This window comes from Pan paniscus, chromosome 2, assembly GCF_029289425.2.
Source record: "Pan paniscus chromosome 2, NHGRI_mPanPan1-v2.0_pri, whole genome shotgun sequence".
NCBI lineage: Eukaryota > Metazoa > Chordata > Mammalia > Primates > Hominidae > Pan > Pan paniscus.
This window is the reverse complement of record NC_085926.1, coordinates 27,371,381-27,395,991: the sequence shown is the minus strand read 5'-3', so window position 1 is coordinate 27,395,991 and position 24,611 is coordinate 27,371,381. Positions and strand designations below refer to the sequence as shown.

At 37.9% G+C, this 24,611-nt stretch overlaps 1 protein-coding gene across 9 annotated transcripts in view; it reads left to right on the top strand.

The window, feature by feature from the left end:
- The window catches only part of SLC4A7 (solute carrier family 4 member 7), a 111,488-nt gene that overhangs the window by 35,003 nt on the left and 51,874 nt on the right, over positions 1-24,611 (top strand). For 6 of the 9 annotated variants that reach the window (XM_034956006.3, XM_034956003.3, XM_034956005.3 and 3 more), the window contains exons 3-6: positions 444-590; positions 11,677-11,815; positions 12,654-12,814; positions 15,098-15,286. In XM_034956006.3, coding sequence (XP_034811897.1) covers positions 444-590; positions 11,677-11,815; positions 12,654-12,814; positions 15,098-15,286 — 636 coding nt within the window. Of the gene's footprint in view, positions 1-443; positions 591-11,676; positions 11,816-12,653; positions 12,815-15,097; positions 15,287-17,531; positions 17,904-24,611 lie in introns of all 9 variants that reach the window. The other 3 variants (XM_034956008.3, XM_063602225.1, XM_034956007.3) reach the window with 2 other exon arrangements.

The window sequence follows — 24,611 nt, the reverse complement described above, 5'->3', positions numbered from 1 at the left end:
CTCAGATGGGCTAAGCTCTTCTTTCTTAAGATATCTTTTTAGGCCAGGTGCGGTGGCTCATACCTGTAATCCCAGCACTTTGGGAGGCTGAGGTGGGCGGATCACGAGGTCAGGAGTTCAAGACCAGCCTGACCAACATGGTGAAACCCCATCTCTACTAAAAATACAAAAACAAAAACAAAACAAAACAAAAGATATCTTTTTAGATGTGCAAATACTTACATAAGTGATGTGTAGATTTAGTGTAATCATCTGTCAGTGATATTAGCCCTGGGCACAATATTCTGTGTAGTGCTTTATAAAATAAGAGAAGTAACTGGAGACTACCATTGTTAATTACGTGAACTTATATTCTTTATCAGAGTAGATTTTGGAGTACTTTTGTATATATCACTTTTTTCTCTTTTGGAAAGCTAGTAATATGTTTCTGAACCTTTTAATAGGTCATAGAGCTGTATATATTGGTGTTCACGTCCCGTTTAGTAAAGAGAGTCGTCGGCGTCATAGGCATCGCGGACACAAACATCACCACCGGAGAAGAAAAGATAAAGAATCAGATAAAGAAGATGGACGGGAATCTCCTTCTTATGGTAAGAGAAAACAGTTCTTCTTTAGCAGTTTAAAGTTCCTATTTTCCTGGAAAGTATTTTCTTTTAATTGAATATTTCTTTTAAAAATTGTATGTATGCATTAATGTAGTCACATTGTATGGGGAATGTATTGTATTGGGGAATACCAATTGAAGTAATAATTTTCTTTTTATAATTTTTATAAGAAAAATCTTTATAGGTCAAGATCTCTTTCATGTAAGTGAAAAAATAAAGGGCTTTGTTTTCTTCATTGTATCCCATCCTTGCAATTGTAAAAGTTATGCCTAGTCACTTAGGCTCAAATTTAGTAGTGTTTCATTTTCTGTACTAAATTTTTAATTACTTACATATGCAATGGATAGACATTGGGAATGCTAAGGCTGTCATGGAAGTGATTAAAGTTTTTTTCCTTCTTCTTTTTTTTTTTTTTTTGAGATGGAGTCTTACTCTGTCACCCCGGCTGGGCTGGAGTGCAGTGGTATGATCTCGGCTCACTGCAACGTCTGCCTCCAGGGTTCAAGCGATTCTTGTGCCTCAGCCTCCCAAGTAGCTGAGATTACAGGCGCACGCCACCATGCCAGGGTAATTTTTGTATTTTTAGTAGAGACAGGGTTTCACTATGTTGGCCAGGCTGGTCTTGAACCCCTGACCTCAAGTGATCCACCTGCCTCAGCCTCCCAAAGTGCTGGGATTACAGGTGTGAGCCACCATGCTTGGCTGTTTTTTTCCTTCTTACACCACAGTTTTGGCCAGAAGATTTTATCCACTAGGCTGGATTATTTGGTTTTCTGTGCAAAAAAGAGTACTCTTATTTGATAATATTAGTTATATAAAAGGACAGGGTTTTTTTGTTTGTTACTTGAAAGCAGAGAAGTTAGCGGTACCAATAGAAATCAGAAAGAAAAGCAGGAACAAGACTGTTATCTGATGACAAGCATAGATAGCAATGTTTTAAGTGGCCCTGAGAGTGGGAAAGGAAAGAGCCAAAAAAAAAAAAAAAAAAAGGCTGTAAAACCTGAGGAGGATTCTTAGACATTATACTTAGTTAGCATACAGGGCATTATTAGTATAAGGCCATCTGTACATCATGGGTCCTAGTGTTTGCTTTCTAGCAAAGAGAGCTATGTGCTATGTGAGCCACATCCTATAGGCGGTTGCATGCTATGCTAAAAGAAAGTTTTTGTGAAAAGGCAAAGAACAAAAAAATTGTTATGTATAATATAGTTACTGCATGAACATAGGAAGGAAAATACTGATGGCATAGTAAAATCTAAAGTGCAAATTCTGTGTCTAAACATTCTACCAAGCCCTAGACAAATGGTCTTATGTTTAACCATCTTAGTATTTTTAATATATAACCATCTTAGCATTTTAAAAATACAAATATTAAATTCATTTTATAGATGGGGAAACTTCAGCCCAGTGAGACTGACAGGAATCTATTAAGAAACTCTACTCAGCTGGGCGCGGTGGCTCACGCTTGTAATCGCAGTACTTTGGGAGGCTGAGGCAGGTGGATCACGAGGTCAGGAGTTCAAGACCAGCCTGGCCAACATGGTGAAACCCCGTCTCTACTGAAAAAAAAAAAAAAGATTAGCTGGCTGTGGTGATGGGCACCTGTAATCCCACCTATTCGGGAGGCTGAGGCAGAGAATTGCTTGAACCCGGGAGGCAGAGGTTGCAGTGAGCAGAGATTGTGCCACTGCACTCTAGCCTGGGTGACAGAACGAGACTCTGTTTAAAAAAAAAAAAAAAAAAGAAACTCTACTAAGAGATACTGATGACCTAGTAAATCTAGTAAATATAATACTAAGTGGTCATGTAGCTAGCAAAGGAAAAACAAACACTGAATTTGGAAAGGGTCACTAGTGAACTTTTTTTTGGTGATACTAAGTAATTTAGAAGTAAAAAATACTTAAACAGTAAAAAACTGTTCTATACATCACAGCCATTCAGTTTAGGATATCCTAGGTTCTTCTGTGAGTAAATGGATCAGTATGCTTCTCTAATTCATACTGAGTAAAAAGGCACACAGTATTTTTATGGACAGAAATATTGTTTACTTAACTCTTAGTATATTGATATGTTCACCTAAGTATGTGGTTTGATGTTTTAAGCTAGGATATGGGATTAAAAGTGTTAAGTATAGGGGCTTCAAAAATAGATTATAATGAAGAAAATATTTGACTTTTCAAAGGAATAACTATTCCTAGAAAAGATTTATGTCCCTGAAGTTTTTGTCTTAACTACCAATTTGTATCCAAGGAAGTGCTAAAAATGAAGTCTCTTCGTTTTTGCTCTCTAAAGGGATTACACAGGACTTTGCTTCTAAACAGGATGGAATAACGGGGATTAAATTTTCTCACCATTTTATTTTAATAATTATTCCTATTTGGGGGCTGTTTTCCAATGCATTTTCCTTTAGCTTTATTGAGGTATAATTAACAAATAAAATTTGTATACATTTAAGGTGTACAGTATGATTTTTATATATATATATACACACACATACATAGTTAAATGATTATCACAATCAAGTTAATTAACACATCCTTAACCTCATATAGTTGCCTTTTATTGTGTATAGTGAGAATACACATAATTAAAGTCTACTCTCTTAGCAAATTTCAAGGGTACTATATATATATATATATATATATTTTTTTTTTTTTTTTTTGAGACTGAGCCTCTCTCTTTCACCCAGGCTGGAGTGCGGTGGCACGATCTCAGCTCACTGCAACCTCTGCCTCCCAGGTTCAAGCAATTCTCCTGCCTCAGCCTCCCAAGTAGCTGGGATTACAGGTGCCCGCCACCACGCACGGCTAATTTTTTTTTTTTTTTTTTTGTATTTTTAGTAGAGACAGGATTTCAGCATGTTGGCCAGGCTGGTCTCGAACTCCTGACCTCAAGTGATCTGCCTGCCTCAGCCTCCCAAAGTACTGGGATTACAGGTGTGAGCCGCTGCGCCCGGCCATTACAATATTATTAACTATAGTCATCGTGTTGTACGTTATTAGTTCCCCAGAATTCATTTATCTAATAACTGAAAGTTTGTAACTGCCATCCCATTTAAAGTAGCTGGAAAACCAGATAAAATATATGAAACAGTAGTTTTAAGACATTGTATAAAAGGCAGCACAGGACTTTGGTTTCTGAGAGAGGAGAAGCAAGTGAGAGAATACCTATGATGACCTGAACTTATTGCCCAGAGACAGTTTCCAGGCCACAGCACAGGGAGGGGAACCCAAACAGAGCCTAGAGTTGAGGAGCATAGATTGGAATTTGGGGAGGTCAAAGAGGCTAGAATTTGAGGTGTAGAGTTCAAGAGAGTGGAGAGTACTCAGAGTTCCAAAGATCTGAAAAAGGATCCTTTTGAATGTTTGGCTGATCACTGGTCTGGCCATGTGTGAGAGGAAACTACCTGTGGCCTGGGAAAAACTACCAGAAAACAGTAGTAGGCTAAGCACTTTCTGTACTTTCACACAAGGCTGGGAATAGTTTGCGTTCCCTTCAGCCACAATGGAAAGACTTTGACACATACAGGGTATTGGATAGAGTTCTCAGAAGGCCTTAGTAGTGAGTCTAGATTAGTTTTACAACAAAGACTGCAGTGAATCTGCTTTGAAGATTCTTAAAGGCAGGTCTTGAAAGAATTAAATTAACTATATGCCAGGGCAAAGTATTACACTACTAAAAGAAAGAAGATAAAATCTAGCACCTGACCATGTTAAATTTCACAGTATCTGGAATCCAAAAATTATCAGGGGTATAAAGAAGCAGGAAAGTATGAGCCAAAATCAGGAGAAAAATAATAAGACAGATCCAGAAATGGCAGAGTTGATTGAATTAGAAAATAAGAATGTTAAAGCAACTAGAATAAATATGCTCAAAAGGATAGAGAAGAATATGACTGTTAAAGAGAGCTATTGAAAATAGGAGGAAGCCCCAAATGGAAATTCTAGAGAGGAAAAAATACAGTATCTGAAATGGAAAACACACTGGATAGGATTAACTGAAGATTTACTACAGCAGGAAAGAAAAGTAATCAGCGGTTTTCAAGACAGTGATAGTAACTATCCAAAATGAAACACAGAGAATGAAGTGACTGAAAAAGAATGAAGGGAGCATCAGTAATTTGTGGGACAATATCATGTAGTCTAATATGTATGAGCGGAATCCCAGAAAGGAGGATATCAGAAAAGATACTTGAAAAAATTATAGTTGAAGAATTTTCAAACTTAAGGAAAACATTGAACTCATAGATCCAAGGAGCTGAACAAAACCCAAGAAGAAACATAAAGAAAACATATAATGGCTCATAAGAATCAGACTGCCAGAATCAGAATGTAATAAGCCTGAATGTGTATGCATATAACAACAGGTGCAGAATACATGATAAAATTGGAAATAGATCAGTCCACAATTAGAGTTGGAGATTTTAGCTCTCCTCTCTGACAGAGTAAATAAACAGAATATTAATAAGGATATGGAAGACCTGAATCACACTGCCCAACCAGATTGATACTGACATTTATAAAACACTTCACCCAAGGACAGCAGAAAACGTTCTCTACGAGTGCAAATGGAATATTTACCAAGATCATATTCTAGTCCATAAAACAAGTCTCAGTATAATTTAAAAGAAGTGAAAGTATGTTCTCTGATCACAATAGAATTAAACTAGAAATGTCTCAAGAATAATTCCTAGGTATTTGGAAATTGAAGAAAATACTTCTCAATAATCATGGGTTAAGGAAATAATCACAACAGAAGTTAGAAAATATTTTGAACTCATTGAAAATGAAAATAGTACAGGCAGGTAACCAAGACAGATTTTTGCCAAGTAAGGACAGTTCTGATATGTACAGGATTCATGCATGGTGCTGTGCAGAGTGAGGACTAACATTCAAATTTGTTAGATGCAACTAAAGCAGTACTTTAGAGAAAAATTTGTAGCATTTAATCCTTATATTAGAACAGAAAAAAGTTGAAATCAGTGACTTAAACTTCTAGCTAAGAAACTAAGGAAAAAAAGTAGGGCAAATTGTAAGGAGAAGATGGGAAACAAAATTCCAGGAGAATGAATAAAGTAAAAATCAGAAAAAAAAACAATAGCAGACCTCAATCAAACCTAAATCTAGTACGTTGAAAAAAGATTATTAAAATTGATAACTCTAAAGCCAGATTGATCAGAGGACAAAAAACCCCCACAAATCACCAGTATTAGAAAATTTCGGTACACATCCCGCAGAAATTAGAAAACTAATTAGAGGGCCGGGCCTGGTGGCTCACGCCTGTAATTCCAGCACTTTGAGAGGCCGAGGCGGGCGGATCACCTGAGGTCAGGAGTTCGACACCAGCCTGGCCAACATGGTGAAACCACGTCTCTACTAAAAATAAAAAATTAGCCAGGCGTGTTGGCACGTGCCTGTAGTCCCAGCTACCCGGAGGCTGAGACAGGAGAATTGCTTGAACGCGGGAGGCAGAGGTTGCAGTGAGCTGAGATCTCACCACTGCACTCCAGCCTGGGTGACAGAGGGAAACTCTATCTCAAAAAAAAAAAAAAAAAAAGAAAAAGAAAAAAGAGAATGCCCAGCGCGGTGGCTAATGCCTGTAACCCTAGTGAGACAGCCAAGTAAAAACGGCTCCCAAGACAATCTACAAGCACTGGGAGGATGGGGTGCAGCAGCAAAATGTTCACGCCATTTGCAGAGGGGAACAGCCTGGCCCCTGCTGTTCCAGGATAGTAACCAGGAATTCAGTTGGTGAGATGGACAGCCTGTTAGCAGGACTCCATCTCACTTTGCTGTGTTGTTCTTTTTCCTTTTCGCCCAATAAATTCGTAACCCCTCACCTTTCAAAGTGTCTGCGTGCCTAATCTTTCCCTGCCATGTGACCAGAACCCGGTTTTGTCTACAACACCAGCACTTTGGGAGGTGAAGATGGGCTGATTGCTTGAGCTCAGGGATTTAAGAACAGCCTGGGCAACATAGTGAAACCCTAGTCTCTACCAAAAATACGAAAATTAACCAGGCATGCCTGTTATCCCAGCTGAGGCACAAGAATCCCTTGAACCCAGGAGGCAGAAGCTAGTGAGCCGAGATTGCGCCACTGCACCCCATCCTGGGAGTGAGACGCTGTCTCAAAAAAAAAAAAAAAAGAAAATGAGCTGTAGTTTTTGACGTCACATTTCATGGGGATGACGTCACATTTTCATGGGATAAAACCCATTTGGGAGTTGTTTATTACAAAGTATAGAAGGATTAATAGGTTAGTCTGTGTTTCAACAAAGATCATGTTTCTCTAAAGATATACAAGATCTATTCAATATAATATTTAATATAAAAGATAACTGATAATTCATTAAGGGTGAAATATTAGGAACATTTTAGTCCATTCTTCAAAACTACAATCAATGCCAGGAGTGGTGGCTCATGCTTGTAATCCCAGAACTTTGGGAGGCTGAGGCAGGCAGATCACCTGCCTTGTCACCTGGTCAGGAGTTCAAGAACAGCCTGGCCAACATGGTGAAACCCCGTCTCTACTAAAAATAATTAGCCAGGTGTGGTGGCACGTGCCACCAGCTATTCAGGAGGCTGAGGCAGGAGAATCTGGGAGGTAGAGGTTGCAGTGAGCCGAGATCGTGTCATGCACTCCAGCCTGGGTGACAGAGTGAGACTCCCTCTCAAAAAAAAAAAAAAGTCAAACTAATAAGAGAATATTATGGATGACTTTGTGGCAACTAAATTGATAATTTACATGAAATGGACAAGTTCCTCTAGGAATATAAACTACCAAACAGAAATGCATTAAAGAAGCCAGACATGTTGACGCATGCCTGTAATTTCAACACTGGGAGGCTGAGGCAGGAGGATTGCTTGAAGCCAGGAGTTCAAGACCAGCCTAGGCAGCAAAGCAAAACCCTGTCACTACAAAAAATAAAAAATTACCTGGGTGTGGCAATGTGCATCTCCCCAACTGCTGGGAAGGCTGAGGTGGATTGATCCCTTTAGCCTAGGAGTTTGAGGCCGCAGTGAGCCATGCTTGTGTAACTGCACTTCCAGCCTGGGCAACAGATACCGTCTCTTAAAAAATAAGTAAATGAAAAAGGAAGAAATGGATTAAAGACATTAAATGTGTAGTCTAAAACTTTCTGACAGTGAAAATTTACTCTCAGATGGCATCAGGGATGAAGTAAAACAAACTTAAGGAAGAAATAATATAGACTTTGCTAGAAAACATAAGAGGAGGGAACACTTCTCAATTTTGTTAATGAATCCAGCATTATCCTGATACCAAAACTAATCAGGGATATTACAGGAAAAATACAACTACGGACAAAATATTTTTGTGCATATGGATTAGAAAATTCCTAGCAAAATTACATTGTATCCAGCAATGTTTAAAAAGGATAATATATCATGGGAGTGGTAGGCTGAGTGATAGCCTGTAAGATATTCATCTCCTAAACCCTCGAACCTGTGAATGTTACATTATATGGCAAAGAGGACTTTGCTGATGTGATTAGGTTAATTTTTTTTGTTATATATTTTTTTGAGACGGAGTCTCACTCTTGTCACCCAGGCTGGAGTGTGATGATGCGATCTTGGCTCACTGCAACCTCTGCGTCCCGGGTTCAAGCGATTCTCCTGCCTCAGCCTCCCAAGTAGCTAGGAGTACAGGCCTGTGCCATCATGGCTGGCTAATTTTTGTATTTTTGGTAGAGACAGGGTTTCACCATGTTGGCCAGGCTGATCTCAAATTCCTGATCTCAGGTAATTCACCCACCTTGGCCTCCCAAAGTGGCTGGGATTACAGGTGTGAGCCACCACATCTGGCCTATTTTTTATTTATTTACTTTTGTTTTTATTTTTGAGATGGAGTCTTGCTGTGTCACCCAGGCTGGAGTATAGTGGCATGATCTTGGCTCACTGTAGCCTTTGCCTCCTGGGTTCAAGTGATTCTCCTGCCTCAGCCTCCTGAGTAGCTGGGATTACAGGTGCGTACCACCATGCCTGGCTAATTTTTGTATTTTTCATAGAGACGGGGTTTCACCATGCTGGCCAGGCTGGTCTCGAACTCCTGACCTGAGGTGATCCACCTGCCTCGGCCTCCCAAAATGCTGGGATTACAACTGTGAGTCACCACACCTGGCTGGGTTAAGAATTTTGGAGTGGGAATATTATCCTAGATTATGCAGGTTGGCCTGATATAATCATAGGGATCCTTAGTAAGAGGAGGTCAGACAATCAGACTGGATATAGATGTGACAAAAAGAAGCAAGTGGCTGCAGTGACGTCAGGAAGGGATCCTGACCCCAGGAATGTAGGCTGCCTTCAGAAGCTGGAAAAAGTAAGGGAATTTGATTTTCCTAGAGCCTCCAGAAGGAACCAGCCCTGCCAACACCGTGATTTTAGCCCTCTAAGACTCATTTTGGACTTCTGGTATCCAGAACTGTAAGAGAATAAATTTGTGTTATTTAATCCACCAGGTTTGTGGATTAAATTTGTTACTAGCATGATGGCCAAGCTAGGAACATAAGGTTGGTTTAAAACTTAAACATCTGTCAATGTAACTAAGTAATGTCATTAACAATACAAAGGAGAAAAGCAATACAACTATCTAAATAGGTTCAAAGTAAGCCTTTAACAAAATTCAATACCTATCCATGATAAAACTCTCTGCAAACTAAGAATAGCAGGAAACTTCCTTAACCTGATAAAGAGCATCTACAAAAACCAAAAACCAAGAAAACCACCATATAGTCAACATCACATTTCACAATTAATGACTGAATATTTTCTGTGATTTGGGAAAAGGAAAGGATGTCCTCTCTGATGACTTTTATATAACACTGTACTAGAAGACCTAGCCAGTGTAATAAGACAAGAAAGAATACAGGGCATACAGATTGGAATGAAAAAGTAAAATGGTCTTTATTCGCAGATACAGGATCATGTAGGTAGCAAATCCTAAGCAATCTACAATACTTAAGAGAACTAAGTGAGTTTAGCAGGTCCCAGGATATAAAATCAATTATATTTCTATATAGTTGCAATGAGTAATGAGAAATTGGAATTAAAATTATTGCTTATGGTAGCACTAAAAGTAGTATTTAGGGATCATTCTGACAAAGATTTGTGCAAGACCTAAATGCTGGAAAGTTTAATACAGTAGGAAGTTCAATCACAATATGTGTTTTTTTAATCCTGCCTAGGTCTTAGGTTATTTCTTCAATATGAAGGCTCATGACATAAACATACTGGAAAATTTTCAGATATGTTTTTTATATGCTTCTCCTCCTATTCTTTTATTTTCCTTGTCCTGGAGTTCTTGACTTTCTGCATCCCTCTTAATCTTTGGTTTTCTTCCTTCTTATCTGTTGTTTCTGCATTCTCTGAAATTTTCTCAGATCTGACTTTTACGAAAACAATTCCATTGAATCTACTCTTTATCCTGTTTAAATATCCTTGTTGCATCCACAAGTACTTGGAGGATTGTTCACTTAGGTGTAAATTTTGAGTGAGAACTCATCTCTCATATTCAGGGTAACTGTGGTGGTGTATTTGTTTATATGGAGCCCTAGGGCTTTCAGATGTCCTGGACTAGTATGTATGCTAATTCATCTGTTTCGGGTTCCTATACTACACAAGTAGTTTAATTTCAGACGCCATGAGTGGGTTATCTGTTCTTCGTAGTGACTTGTTCCACCCCCAAAACCCCAAGTTTACAGTTTTGTTTCTCCATGATAGTAGGAAAAGACAGTTTCTGTATAGTTGGAGCTTTGAGTTTTCTCATCATTTTTTGGAACTTGGAGATTTTCTATTTTTCACTCTTTAACTTTACATTGTAAAGTTAACTCTTTAGCTTACATTGTATTTTGTTTTATTTTATTTTATGTTATGTTGTGTTATTTTTGTTATTTTATGTTATGTTTGTTATGTTATTTTGTTTTATGTTATTTTATGTTATGTTATTTTGTTATTTTATTTTATGTTATTTTGTTATTTTATTTTATGTTATTTTATTTTATTTTATGTTATTTTGTTATTTTATGTTATTTTATGTTATGTTATTTTATTTTATGTTATTTTATTTTATTTATTTGAGACGGAGTCTCGCTCTGTCGCCCAGGCTGGAGTGCAATGGCACAATCTCGGCTCACTGCAACCTACGCCTTCTGGGTTCAAGCGATTCTCCTGCCTCAGCCTCCGGAGTAGCTGGGATTACAGGTGCCCACCACCATGCCTGGCTAATTTTTGTATTTTTAGTAGAGACAGGGTTTCACCATGTTGACCAGGTTGGTCTCCAACTGCTGACCTCATAATCCAACCGCCTCGGCCTCCCAAAGTGCTGGAATTACAGGCGTGAGCCACTGTGCCCGGCCACATTTTATTTTATTTTATTGATTGATTGACTGAGACAGAGTCTCTGTCGCCTAGGCTGGAGTGCAGTGGCACAATCTCAGCTCACTGCAATCTCCACTTCCCAGGTTCAAGCGATTCTCCTGCCTCAGCCTCCCGAGTATTTGGGATTACAGGCGTCCACCACCATGCCTGGCTAATTTTTATATTTTTAGTAGAGACGGGGTTTCACCATGTTGGCTAGGCTGGTCTCGAGCTCCTGACCTCAGATGGTACACCTGCCTCTGCCTCTCAAAGTGCTGGGATTACAGGCATAGCCACAGTGCCTGGCCTTAGCTTATATTTTAAATGTTCTGTTCTAACTTTTCCATGTAGTTTTGGTGAGGAAAAAGGGCTGCCTTTGAGCATTATGTTCATGTTTTGGAATGTTACTTTTATTTTTGTTTGTTTAGATCAGTTATAAAGTTAGTTTGACTTGTTTATTTTCAACATAATTTTCTTTTTTTTCTATAGAGATTATCTTTCTGTAACTTTTTTTTTTTTTCCTGGATTGTTGGTTCTTGTTTCCTTTCAGAATTGTGATAGTTCAATAATTAAGAGAGTTTTGATGAAATATATTTGTTTATACAGGTAACAAAAGTGTTTCATTTTCAAAACTGTGAATTTATCTTTGAATGACTTGAGGAAAAATTTGAGTATATGTAAATTCTTATTTTGTAAAGATACACCATCCCAGAGAGTTCAGTTTATCCTTGGTACTGAAGATGATGATGAAGAACATATTCCCCATGATCTCTTCACGGAAATGGATGAACTGTGTTACAGAGATGGAGAAGAATATGAATGGAAAGAAACTGCTAGGTAATACTGCTAAGTCTCTCTCTTTTTTTTTTTTGAGACGGAGTTTTGCTCTTGTTGCCCAGGCTGGAGTGCAATGGTGCGATCTGGGCTCACTGCAACTTCTGCCTCCCAGGTTCAAGTGATTTTCCTGCCTCAGCCTCCCGAGTAGCTGACATTGCAGGCGCCCGCCACCACGCCTGGCTAATTTTTGTGTTTTTAGTGGAGATGGGGTTTCACCAAGTTGGCGAGGCTGGTCTCGAACTCCTGACCTCAGGTTATCCTCCTGTCTAGGCCTCCGATAGTGTTAGGATTACAGGCGTTAGCCACCGTTCCCGGCCTAAGTCTCATTTTTAAATTGGCATTACTTGATTTCTTTTTGTAATGGGAATATTAAGTTGAAAGTATGAGATATCTGGTGCTTTAAACCAGTGAGCAGAGAATTTCCTTATTAATTGATAGAAATTCTATCTTTAATTTTTCTCTTTATTCTCAAATTTGTTTACTTAAATAATCCTTTATACTTTAATAAAGAAATTATGTCATTATAGATTTTAATGTCTACAATTTTGTGTATTGCAAGTTTAGAAGAGGAATAGAAGTAGAAACTATATGAAATTCCATAGTTTGTTTTTGTAGGCTTATTATTATGATACCTAGAATAGAAAGATGAACTACAAAGGAAATTTGTGACTATAGATATTGTAGACCATTAACCTAATTTGTGAAAACGTGTTTGGTCGTGGTTTTCTTTATTTCTTTTTTTTTTTTTCTTTAAAGAACAAATGTTTCTTTATCACATTAAGATAAACAAATGGAATCTTCATTACTTATAAAATATTTTTATATATTATGCATTCAGATGGCTGAAATTTGAAGAGGATGTTGAAGATGGCGGTGACCGATGGAGTAAACCTTATGTGGCAACTCTCTCTTTGCACAGTCTTTTTGAACTAAGGAGTTGCATCCTCAATGGAACAGTCATGCTGGATATGAGAGCAAGCACTCTAGATGAAATAGCAGGTTATAGTAAACTGACTTTTAAAAAATATGTAAGATGTAGTGGAATTTTAGACATTCATTTAACAACTATATGTTGAGCTTCTATTCTGCGGAGTGCAGTATAAGGAAATAAGATAGAATTTTTGTCTTTGATAAATTTGCAGATGAGATTAAATTAAACCGACATAAGTGTAGTATCAGTAAGAGAGTGAATAGTGGCACAAGCAAATACAGAGTCTGTTCTGTGGAAATTCAGAAAAGAGTTTTTTGTTTCCTTGTTTTTTGGAATGGGGATGTGGGGAATAGCCACAGAGAACATTAATTGTACAAGTTACTCATAAAATGTGAACACATGGGAACCAAGGAGTAGGTGATACAAGAGAGAAAGTATTTTAAGGAAGAGTAAAGAAAAGTCTAGAGAAGTATAGACAGGAATCTCAGGAAAGTCAGTTCTGTGTGAATATACAGATTTCTTCAGTAGTGTTAGGAGGTATGTTGGGAAACCCAGTTAGAGATTAGATTGTGACTAGCCTTGAATTATTGGATTTTTTTTTTAAGGGGGGGATCACAGGGTCTCTCACTGTCATCCAGGCTGGATGGAGTGCAGTGGCACGATCTCGGCTTACTGCAGTCTCCGTCTCCTGGGCTCAAGTGATCTCCCACCTCAACCTACTGAGTAGCTGGGACCACAGGTGTATACACCACCATGCCTGGCTAATTTTTGAATTTTTTGTAGAGACGGGTTTTCGCCATGTAGCCCAGGCTGTTCTTGAACTCCTGAACTCAAACAACCTGCCCACTTCGGCTTGCCAGAGTTCTGGGTTTACAGGTGTGAGCCACGGTGCCTAGCCAAGAAATAGGATTTTATTTGGTAGGCATTTTGGTGGTCTTGATGGTTTTTAAGTTGAGGAATAGTGTGATATGAGATACACATTCAGGAAGATCATTCTGGCAACAGAATGTAGGGTGGCTTTGGATTAGGAAGAGTTTAGAAGCAAGTAGGCCAGTTATTGGCTAGGAACAGTCTAAGCAAAGGAAGAGCTCTAGTAGGTTGAGCAACGAAAATGAAAGGGGGAGATTTGAAGGATAATGTGGAGGTAGAAAGTAGAAAAAGGCAGCTGTAATACAGCTTTTTGTCCACTAACTAAAATTAATAAAAACCAAAATTAACTTTGGTGGTAATGAATTTGATGGTGGGACTGCCATTGTAGATTGCTCCCATGGAAAAACAAAAAATCTGTAGTATTTAATCTTCAAGAGAACCATGAACTTAATACAATTTCTCAGGCTAGAAATACTTCAATTTTAGCCTACTGTTAGATTTAACCGTGTGCTGCAAATATTTGAATTGTCCTTACTTTCTTGTCTCACATGAATAACTGAAAAATTAAGGTTGGGAATATTGAATTTGTATAATACATATGGGTTTCAGACTTTGGTTTGCAATTATCACATAATACCATGTAGTACTTTTAGTATATGTTGTATAATCTAGTGTTCATTTGTTTGCTAAACTGTAGCTGTTGTGTTAAGGTTAACAGTTTACCTATTAGGCTGGTCCTTCCAGGGTTTTTTTAGAGTAACCATGTAGTTTTGAAAATTTGACCCTCTTCTTCCAAGTTAGTACCACTGTTTAAAACTATTAATATATATTTTATAAATTAAAAAGTTTAATCACCTCAGTAATGTATAAAATGGCATTGCCATCAGTTTCCCCATTCCCCACATCCCTTTCACAACCTGATTTTACTCCTCTTCCTAGAACTTATGACCTCATGACGTTTTATCTGTTTGTATGTTGGTTTCTCTACCTCTCGAAGAGAGCAGAAACTTGGCTCTGTTTTGTTATTTTTAAATTGCTGTATTCCCAACACACAGCGGACGCTCAGTGAATAGTTAATGACTGAGTGGGTCCTGATATTCATCTGCTGGAACAGTTTTGGGGGAGAATATGAGGTTTGGCAATAAAATACCTTTACATCTTAGGAAGCCAGTATTATTGAATATTCAGCTTAATAGAATTTATTGTATTCATACAGGGGAGCACTTTCAGCTATAGGAAGGCTATTAGTATATAATAGTAGCCTCTTTATAAATAATAGTATTTATTAAAATAAGGCGGTCTTTGTAATTCATTTTTATTGGTTGGATAATGTTCATTTCTGCATTGATTATTTGTGACAGAATAAAACTTTCTAGAGCTATTTAAGGTTCTAATTTTTGTCATAAGGTTTCACTCACAGTTTATTCCTATATTATGGTCATCTGAGTGTTTAGTAATTTATTTTTTTTTTCATTGAATAGATATGGTATTAGACAACATGATAGCTTCTGGCCAATTAGACGAGTCCATACGAGAGAATGTCAGAGAAGCTCTTCTGAAGAGACATCATCATCAGAATGAGAAAAGATTCACCAGTCGGATTCCTCTTGTTCGATCTTTTGCAGATATAGGCAAGAAACATTCTGACCCTCACTTGCTTGAAAGGAATGGTGAGATAAGTTGTGGCATCCAATTTTTGCTAACACTTCTACTGTAACAGCTTTCCAGTATGTTACGATTAACATTTGGGGATATTTAAACACTCACTATACCTACCTCTGAATTACTTCTCCTTCCTGCTTTGTTTCTTTTCAAGGCCTCTTGTATAATTAATTAAAGAGGCATAAATTATGATCTATAATTTTTAATATTACCTTTTTGAAATTCTAAATCTTGGGTTTGAACCTTTATTTTAGATTTTTCCTAATTTTTTTTTTCTCCTGAACATACTTGATTTGCTGGTATAAACAAGTGTTTTTGGATTGGTTTGCTGATTTCACGGCTCTTTATTTGTACAACTTGCGAAAGGCTTTTATGACTGTTCCAGTCTTACACTAAGGGTGACCTAGTTGGTGTCTTCTAATCCATTGAGAATGGCTCAGACCCAGGTCTACATATTCCACCTTTCTACTCTCATTCTTAGGTTACAGGCAGGTTGTGTGGCATGTGGGAAGACAGTGTTTTTGCAGTCGTTTACCTCTGTTGGTGTCCTAATGCTGGACACTTGGAGGTTTTGCCTTTCTTTATTCTTCTGTGTAAAGCAGAGGAATGCATCAGTAGGGTTGAGAACTCTGACAGTGAGTCTGGAAAACCCGGGTGCAAAGGATCGGAGTGGCTTATGGAGAGTCACTGTAGCCTCCAGTAGTTGCTGTAAGCTGCTACTATTACCCAAAGCTCGTGAGGATTACAGTGAGGACTAGTGGAGTATGGGGCACAGTGCCTGCTCATCTTTTTTACCCCTGAAATAATAGTATGACTTTTAAGTGTTCTACCAACAAGCAAGCATAGGTGATAGGGTCTAGTTTTTCTAAAGTTGAAAATAATCATCTTTTTTATCTTCCACTTGGCCATGAAAACCCTTTTTAATCCATTTAAAATTATGCCATGTTGTATTTAAGCAATCTTAAGAGTAAAAGAATACCTCTTATGGACCAAAATTCAATGTAAAAACAAGCCAATGTATAGCGCATTTTAACTCTCTTTTTTGTCTTTTATTTGTTGTTTATATTCTCTCCTTTGGTGAAATAAGTTGATTTATCCAGAGGGACCCTATTCAGTCTTTACTCTTCATATGCAGTTGTTCCTCACTATTGTCCAATTGTAATTTGGTCATCAGAAGACATTGACTGTTTTCTTTTAAATGCCATTTTAGCATGTTCTTTTGTTGAAATATAGTTATAATTTGAGTTTTTCCTGCATGTAGCTTTTTGTTTAAATGGTGTTTTCTAATGGATTATAGTTTAACTATTTCTGAAACCTCTTGAGCATGTAACTTTGATTAGGCCATATGGAATTGATTATTGTATTTGCATGTTTTTCATAAAGAATGTTATTCTTTTAAGATACACTTAGTACAAATATGAGGGGTTTAATTAAAAGTATGCATGACCTTTTGAAATATTTTAGACCTACTGCTATATTGCTGTTGTTGGTGAGAAGTACTTTATTCTTAGCTAGTGAAATAAAAAATTATATGTATTTGTTTTAATGTATCTGCTACATATCAGAAGTGAAAAGCATACTTTAGGACATTTATTAATATTTTTAGAGAGCTCAAGAATATGTATCCTTTAAAATTGACATTGTGTTTCTCTTTTTAAAAAATTTCTGTTATTTGTCTTTTTTTAAAACTTGAGAGCAGCACCACCTGTAGATGGTGTCTTACTGACTTAATATTGTAAATATTTAATACCAGTTTTAAGTTAGAAATTATTACTTAATGTTAACATGAACTTTTTCTCTAAGAGATAATTGTCTGTAGCTGTTTGGTAAAATGGAGGAAAAATACGCTAAATATAAGCTATTAGTTTTGGTTCTTTTTGGTTTGAGTTATATTAATTTTGTATTACATATTTTCATTTGCTATTTATTGTTTAAGCAGTGACTTTGTATTGATATTGTCCTTTTTAAAAATGCCATGCTATTGGTCATTCTAATTTCTAACAGGATATTGCCCCCACCATCTGTCATTAACAATTTTTTTTATGTGTTCTGAGAACTAATTACAGTTTTAAGCAACTTTTTAGTGACTTTCTAACATGTAAAAACCCGATTGACATGCTAACCATCACATGACTTTGAAATTTTGGGCCTTTGAAGTATGCAATTTATAGTGTAAATTGATTTTTTAAAAAATGTCTCTATTTGCCTTCTGCAGTGGACTTCATCATTTTTCATTTATTTGTTTTATCTCAGGGGAAGGCCTTTCAGCCTCCCGCCACTCTTTGCGAACAGGTCTGTCTGCCTCAAACCTTTCCTTGAGAGGAGAATCACCTTTATCTCTTCTTCTCGGTCATCTTCTTCCTTCTTCAAGAGCTGGAACCCCTGCAGGCTCAAGGTGTACAACCCCAGTACCCACCCCTCAGAACAGTCCTCCTTCTAGCCCTAGCATCAGCCGCCTGACCTCCAGAAGTTCCCAAGAGAGTCAGCGTCAGGCCCCAGAACTACTGGTTTCACCTGCCAGTGATGATATTCCCACAGTAGTAATTCATCCGCCTGAGGAAGACTTAGAAGCAGCGCTGAAAGGCGAGGAGCAGAAGAATGAGGAAAATGTTGACTTAACTCCAGGCAACTATCCAAAATCCTCCATGTGTGGTGCTTTCTGCCTCTGAGTCACTTGCACTTGGAATGCCTTTTAGCACATAGCTTAAGCAGCATATGTAGATAATGCTTATAATTTATTTTGACTTCTGCATGTTTTTTTTTCTTTATGATATATTGTGTTAGGTTGGTGCAAAAGTAATTGCGGTTTTCGCCATTGAAAGTTTGCTTTACTTTCAATGGCAAAAATTACTTTCAGTGGCAAGAACTCAATTGCTTTTACACCAACCTAATAAAAAAGAGTAAGATTATTAAAAATTTGAGTTACAAAAAGACTACAAAGAAGACTACACATAATTTAAGCCCTTTTAAAAAGTTTCACTTAGATTTAAAGGTCAAGGCATTTGAACACTTCAGTAAAACATAGACATTTTTTATAATGTTTTAATTTGCCATGAACTTATTTTATATTTATTTATGTATTTATTTTTATTAGACCGAGTCTCACTCTGTTGCCCAGGCTGGAGTGCAGTGGTGTGATCTCAGCTCACTGCAACCTCTGCTCCCTGGGTTCAAGTGATTCTCATGCCTCAGCCTCCTGAGTAGCTGGGACTACAGGACTGAGCCACCACGTCTGGCTAATTTTTTGTATTTTTTTGTGGAGACATGTTTTCACCATGCTGGCCAGGCTGGGTGAACTTTTTTTTTTTTTTTTTTTGGAGACGGGGTCTTGCTTTGGAGGCTGGCATGATCTCAGCTCACTGCAACCTCCACCTCCTGGACTCAAGCAATCCTCCTGCCTCAGCTTCCCAGTTAACTGGGACTCAGGGGCGTGTCACCATGCCTGGTTAATTTTCGTGTTTTGTAGAGACCAGTTCTCACCATGTTGCCCAGGCTGGTCTTGAACTTCTGGGCTTAAGTGATCCACCCACCTTGGCCTACCAAAGTGCTGAGATTACAGGTGTGGGCCATTGATTGCGTTTTGCCTTGGTAGCTTGGTTTTGTGTGTGTGTGTGTGTGTGTGTGCATGCAGTTCACTCATAAGGTGAATGAACACATACAAATAAATTATAGTGAAGTGATGTGCCTTAAATAGGGATAGAGTCATACTCTGTCACCCAGGCTGGAGTGCAGTGCCACAATCATAGCTCACTGCAGTGCCACAATCATAGCTCACTGCAGCCTTGAACTCCTGGGATCAAGCAATCCTCCTGACTCAGCATTCTAAGTAGCTGAGACTACAGGCACATGCCACAACATCTGGCTAAGTTTTTTGTAGAGACGGTATCTTGCTGTGTTGCCCAGGCTGGTCTTGAACTCCTGGCCTCAAGCAATCCTCCTGCCGTAGCCTCCCAAAATGCTGGGATTATAGCTGTGAGTCACCAGGCCCAGCCATACCTTTTTTTCTATTTAATGCTTTTCTCCAAAGAATGTAGTACATTTTAGGCTTTTTTTTTTTGCTTGGGCGGATGGGGTGGAGAGACAGGTTCTTACTCTGTTGCCTAGACTGGAGTGCAGTGGCACCATCTTGGTTCACTGCAGCCTCGCCTCCTGGGTTCAAGTGATTCTCCTGCCTCAGCCTCCTGAGTAGCTGGGATTACGGCGCGTGCCACTACCACCCAGATAATTTTTGTATTTTTAGTAGAGACGGGGTTTCACCATGTTGGCCAGGCTAGTCTTGAACTCTTGACCTCAAATGATCCACCCACCTTGGCCTCCCAAAGTGCTGGGATTACAGGCATGAGCCACCATGCCCAGCCACATTTTAGTCTTTTAAATAAAGATAGGATCAAGTGTTCTTTTTCTCATTTTGCCTTTGAGAAGATTGAAGTTGTCTGATGACTGACTGCCTGGAATCATATACAGACTCGGATTTATGTTTTGGAATAGATTTTAGTTGTCCATTGTTTCATGCTGTTATTTATCTTTAATCCAAATTTACCTTGAAATTTTCAGGACCAGAGTTCCTGTAGTTAGGGAAAAAAAAATTGTATGTGCAAAATTAGCAAAAAATTATTATTTTTTAGTGGAGAAAAGGTTTATAACTCTTTTTTTTTTTTTTTTTTTTTGGTGGAGATGGAGAGTCTCGCTTTGTCGCCAGGCTGGAGTGCAGTGGTGTGATCTCGGCTTATTGCAACCTCCGCCTCCCGGGTTCAAGTGATTCTCCTGCCTCAGCCTGCCAAGTAGCTGGGACTACAGGCATGCACCACCACGCCTGGCTAATTTTTGTATTTTTAGTAGCAACAGGGTTTCACCATGTTGGCCAGGATGGTCTCGATCTCTTGACCTCATGATCTGCCTGCCTGGGCCTCCCAAAGTGCTGGGATTACAGGTGTGAGCCACCATGCCCAGCCTATAACTCATCTTAAGGGCTATAAAGTATGAAAATTTGGTTTATCCTTATGTTGACTACATGTACATTTGTACATATATCTTTTTGCCTAATTAATATAAAATAAATATATTTTAGTGACTTTTTTTTTTTTTTTACTATTTCAGCTAAGCCTCAATGTGATGGATACTAATGCTAACCATTGGTTTTAATCACATAAGTATTATCACATTTCTCCAAAATACAACATCCAGCACTTCAGTGGGTAGCTTGGTTATTAGCCTATTTAATGTGTATACAAATATGGGTAAGTTAGATGGACACACCCATTTTCAGAAACTTAGAAAAGTTAGTCATCTTCCCCTGCATCATACAATTAGTAACTGATGGCCTAAATCCTCTGACTGGAAATCCTTGTGTTCCTATCATTATGAAGTAAACCTCTCTTTCTATTGGCTTTATGGAAACACACCAGTTACATTTAGCCAAAGCTCATTGTAGTTGCAAAAAAGGATGTACTTTTGGAAGTACAAATAGAAGCTTCATGGCTAAATCATTATGACATTAGTTATAATAGTAGTATGGCTGCCATTGTTTTATAGTTTGTTCCAGAGACAGCGATAAGTGCTTTTCAAATATCATATTTCTAATTCTTGTAACGATTTGATGAGGTTGGTGTTATTCCTGTTTTTCAGTGAAAAAAAACTTGGAGATGTTAAGATCAACCAGAGCAGGGATTTGAACTCAGGTCCACTTACAACAAAATCTATAGTAGAGTATTTCATTGTGAACTTTATCAGTTCGTGAAAAAGATAAAGCTTAATGATGAAGTAACTGAACATAAAAGAGGAAAACAACCCTAAAAATAATTATTCAGAAGTAATCAGCATTCTAATCTTAAGAACTAACAAGATTTACTATTTTTCCTTGAACAAAAGTGATTTTAAAAGCTACTTCCTTCCATTTTTTCCAATATTACATTGATCAGTAACAATGAACATGTCTTGTTTTACCAGCTTCTATGTTATAAATAATTAGGAACTATAAATTTTATATAGGAAAGAAGGGGGAGATGGGTTCACATTGGCTTCTTAGGCCGTGTTAAGGAGATAAATTAACTGAGAATCCAACATACATTTTTTCCCATGAGTTTTTTTGGTGAGATTTATCAGCCTTTTTGAACAGAAGAAATTAGAGTGGAGAGGAGAGAGGGAATTTCTAAAGACAAGAATTACAGTTTAAAAGACGACTGTAGATAGTATGTAACTGCTGAGGAAAAATAGGGACAGCTATACATGATTCTCTGTTCAATTACTTTCGGTGCTTAAAGCATCTAGAAACTCTAATGGAGTTTCCTTGATGTCTGGTACTGTCTTAGTGGAAGAAAGTGGCCTCAGCATCATTATGTCTCAAGCGACTAACACCATGGATTTTTGTGTCATAGAGTCATAATTTGTGCATACCTATAATAAAAAAGTGGTATTTCCCATTAGTTAGTTTTTAGAAGATAATTGTATGTATAAAAGTTATATGTATAAAATTATAAATTGTATAAATTAATATGTATAAAACTTGTGGCTGGGCATGGTAGCTCATGCCTGTAATCTCAGCACTTTAGAAGGTCAAGAGGGGAGGATCACTTGAGGCCAGGAGTTCATAGTGAGACCCTCATCTCTAGGGAAAGTAAAAAAAAAAAAAAAAAAGAAGTGAATTTATTTTTAGTACTTGTAAATACCTTTTTCTAAGTCAGTGGTTCTCAATCTTGGCACTATTGACATTTTAGGCTGGATGATTCTTGGCTGGGTGATTGGGTGGCAGGGGAGTAGTCCTGTGCTTTATAGGATGTTTAGCAATATCCTTGGCTAGCTGCCTGCAGCACCTCCGAGTTGTGACAACCAAATATGTCTCCAGACATTGTCACAAGTCCCTTGGGGGTCATAATCTTTCCTAGTTGGGCACCATTGCTGTAACTACCTCACTTTCAAATTTTTAATGAAAAGTTTAAAATTTGAAATTTAAAGAAAAATTTAAAGAAAATGCTGATATCTTTGATTTCCTTATACATATTTTTTTTCCTTAAAGCAAAGTAATGTAGTCCTTCTGTGTTTGTGCTAATGATAGCTTTATTTTTTTGTAATTTGCTCATTGTGAATGCTAGGAATTTATTATAGGAGCAGGGAGACTTTACTGATTGAGAAAACAGTTTTAGTTTAGCTGAGGTTGGGAAAGACTACACAAATCATAATGATGAAGAACTGTAGCATGCATCCAGTGTGCCAGTTTTGAAAAAGGGACAGGTTTTCAAGATGACCAGGTTAGCCATGTGACTTCAGGTTATACCTGCTAACTTTGTCAATGTTGAGTTCTTCATTATTTCTTCTTCTCATTGCTGGCATATCCTTACTTTTCCTTAGAGTCTTCTCATCATTCCACTTTTTTCCCTCAAATCTGGCAGCTAGGACTATTCTGGAAAACTGTGCGTTATGTATGCTTTTGATGATATATATACACAGGTGGAATACATTTAGCCTTTGGAAGTATGTAATGCTCAGCTGCGTTTGCCACCAGGGCCAAATGGTACTCTCAGTTTTCTTGTGTGGAAGTAGTTGGAAGTCACTGAAAAACACTGGTTAACTTTTTATCTCTTGAGCAAGGAAGGGACTCTTCTGGAAGTTTGGGGACAAAGGTCAAAGAAGAGGAATCTTCTTGGTGTGCCAAGCTAAGATTGTAAGAAACGAGTTGAGGCTTGGGAAATCGTTTTTATTTCGGAATTGTTTAACTTTTCCAGAAAGTGAGCACATGGCTAAATAGATTGCAAATTAAGATTTTTCGTCACATCAACATTGTAGTTTAGGTATTTACAGAGAAGTGACGATGACAGCAGTCTCTGTCATAAAGCGTAAGCCGTAAACCCAGATGACTTAATTTCAGTATTCATTGGTTATAGTATATTCTGTTTTACAAAAGTGAAAACTCCTTTAGATGTGTCAGGTATATCTGATGTACTTTAAATTCTGGAACTTGATTACCAGTACATCTTCAGACCTTATAGAATCTAACCACAAAACAGATTTTAACTGAACTTCCATGTGTTGCTGTGCATGGGACAGTTAAAACAAAAAGTAAAGTCTGTTGTATTTCAGTACCTTTTCCTCCTATAATGTTCAGTGTTTTAGGAATTATTAGTCTATATTCTTGCACTAGAAAACCTTGGATGTTTTGAAAAAAATGAGATGCATTTAATATCAGGTTGGAGCAAAGGAAATTGCACCAACCTAATAGTAGAAATCTGTGTAGTGTACTTGAATTTAAATTTTTTTTTTTTTTTTTTTTTTGAGACAGAGTTTTGCTCTTGTTGCCCAGGCTGGAGTGCAATGCTGCAATCTTGGCTCACTGCAACCTCTGCCTCCTGGGTTCAAGCAATTCTCCTGCCTCAGCCTCCCGAGTAGCTGGGATTACAGGCATGCTCCACCACGCCGGGCTAATTTTGTAGTTTTAGTAGAGAGGGTGTTTCTCCATGTTGGTCAGGCTGGTCTCGAACTCCCAGCCTCAGGTGATCCGTCCGCCTTGACCTCCCAAAGTGCTGGGATTACAGGGGTGAGCCACAGCGCCTGGCCCTTTTTTTTTTTTTTTAGGACGGAGTTTCTCTCTCGTTGCCCAGGCTGGAGTGCAATGGTGCAATCTTGGCTCACTTCAACCTCCGCCTCCTGGGTTCAATCGATTCTCCTGCCTCAACCTCCCAAATAGCTGGGACTACAGGCACACGCCATCACGCCCGGCTAATTTTGTATTTTTAGTAGAGATGGGGTTTCACCATGTTAGCCAGACTGGTCTTGAACTCCTGACCTCAGGTGATCCACCCACCTCGGCCTCCCAGAGTGCTGGGATTAGAGGCATGAGCCACCGCGCCCGGCTGAATTTGAAATTTTTTAAATTTTAACTTTTTTGCAGAATTAGAATTCATAGTGTTAATGATTAGTCTCATATTAAGCTGTGTTTTTATTATTGTGAAATGTTGGTGTTGAATGTCACTTTTGAAATGAATATACTAATGCTTCAATATGTGTCTGTCCTTTGAAATCCAAACAAGTATCATTTCTAATCCAAATAAGCTATTTTTATGAGTTTGTCTGACTCTTAGAGATGGAGTGAGTTTCTTACAGTCACATAGATACAAAGTGGCAGAGAGTGCATAATTTAAACACAGATCCCTTTGGTTATAAAACTCTTACTCTGCCAATTTCATTGCAAAAAACTTGCTTGTTATATTTTAAAGTTGGATTTCTTAGGAGTAATGACAATAGGTATTATAGACATAATGTTAACAAAGAAAAATGAAAAGTCTTTAGGAAACTTCTGATTATGGGAGATTATGTTAATTCAACCTGCATTTAGTTAGTGTA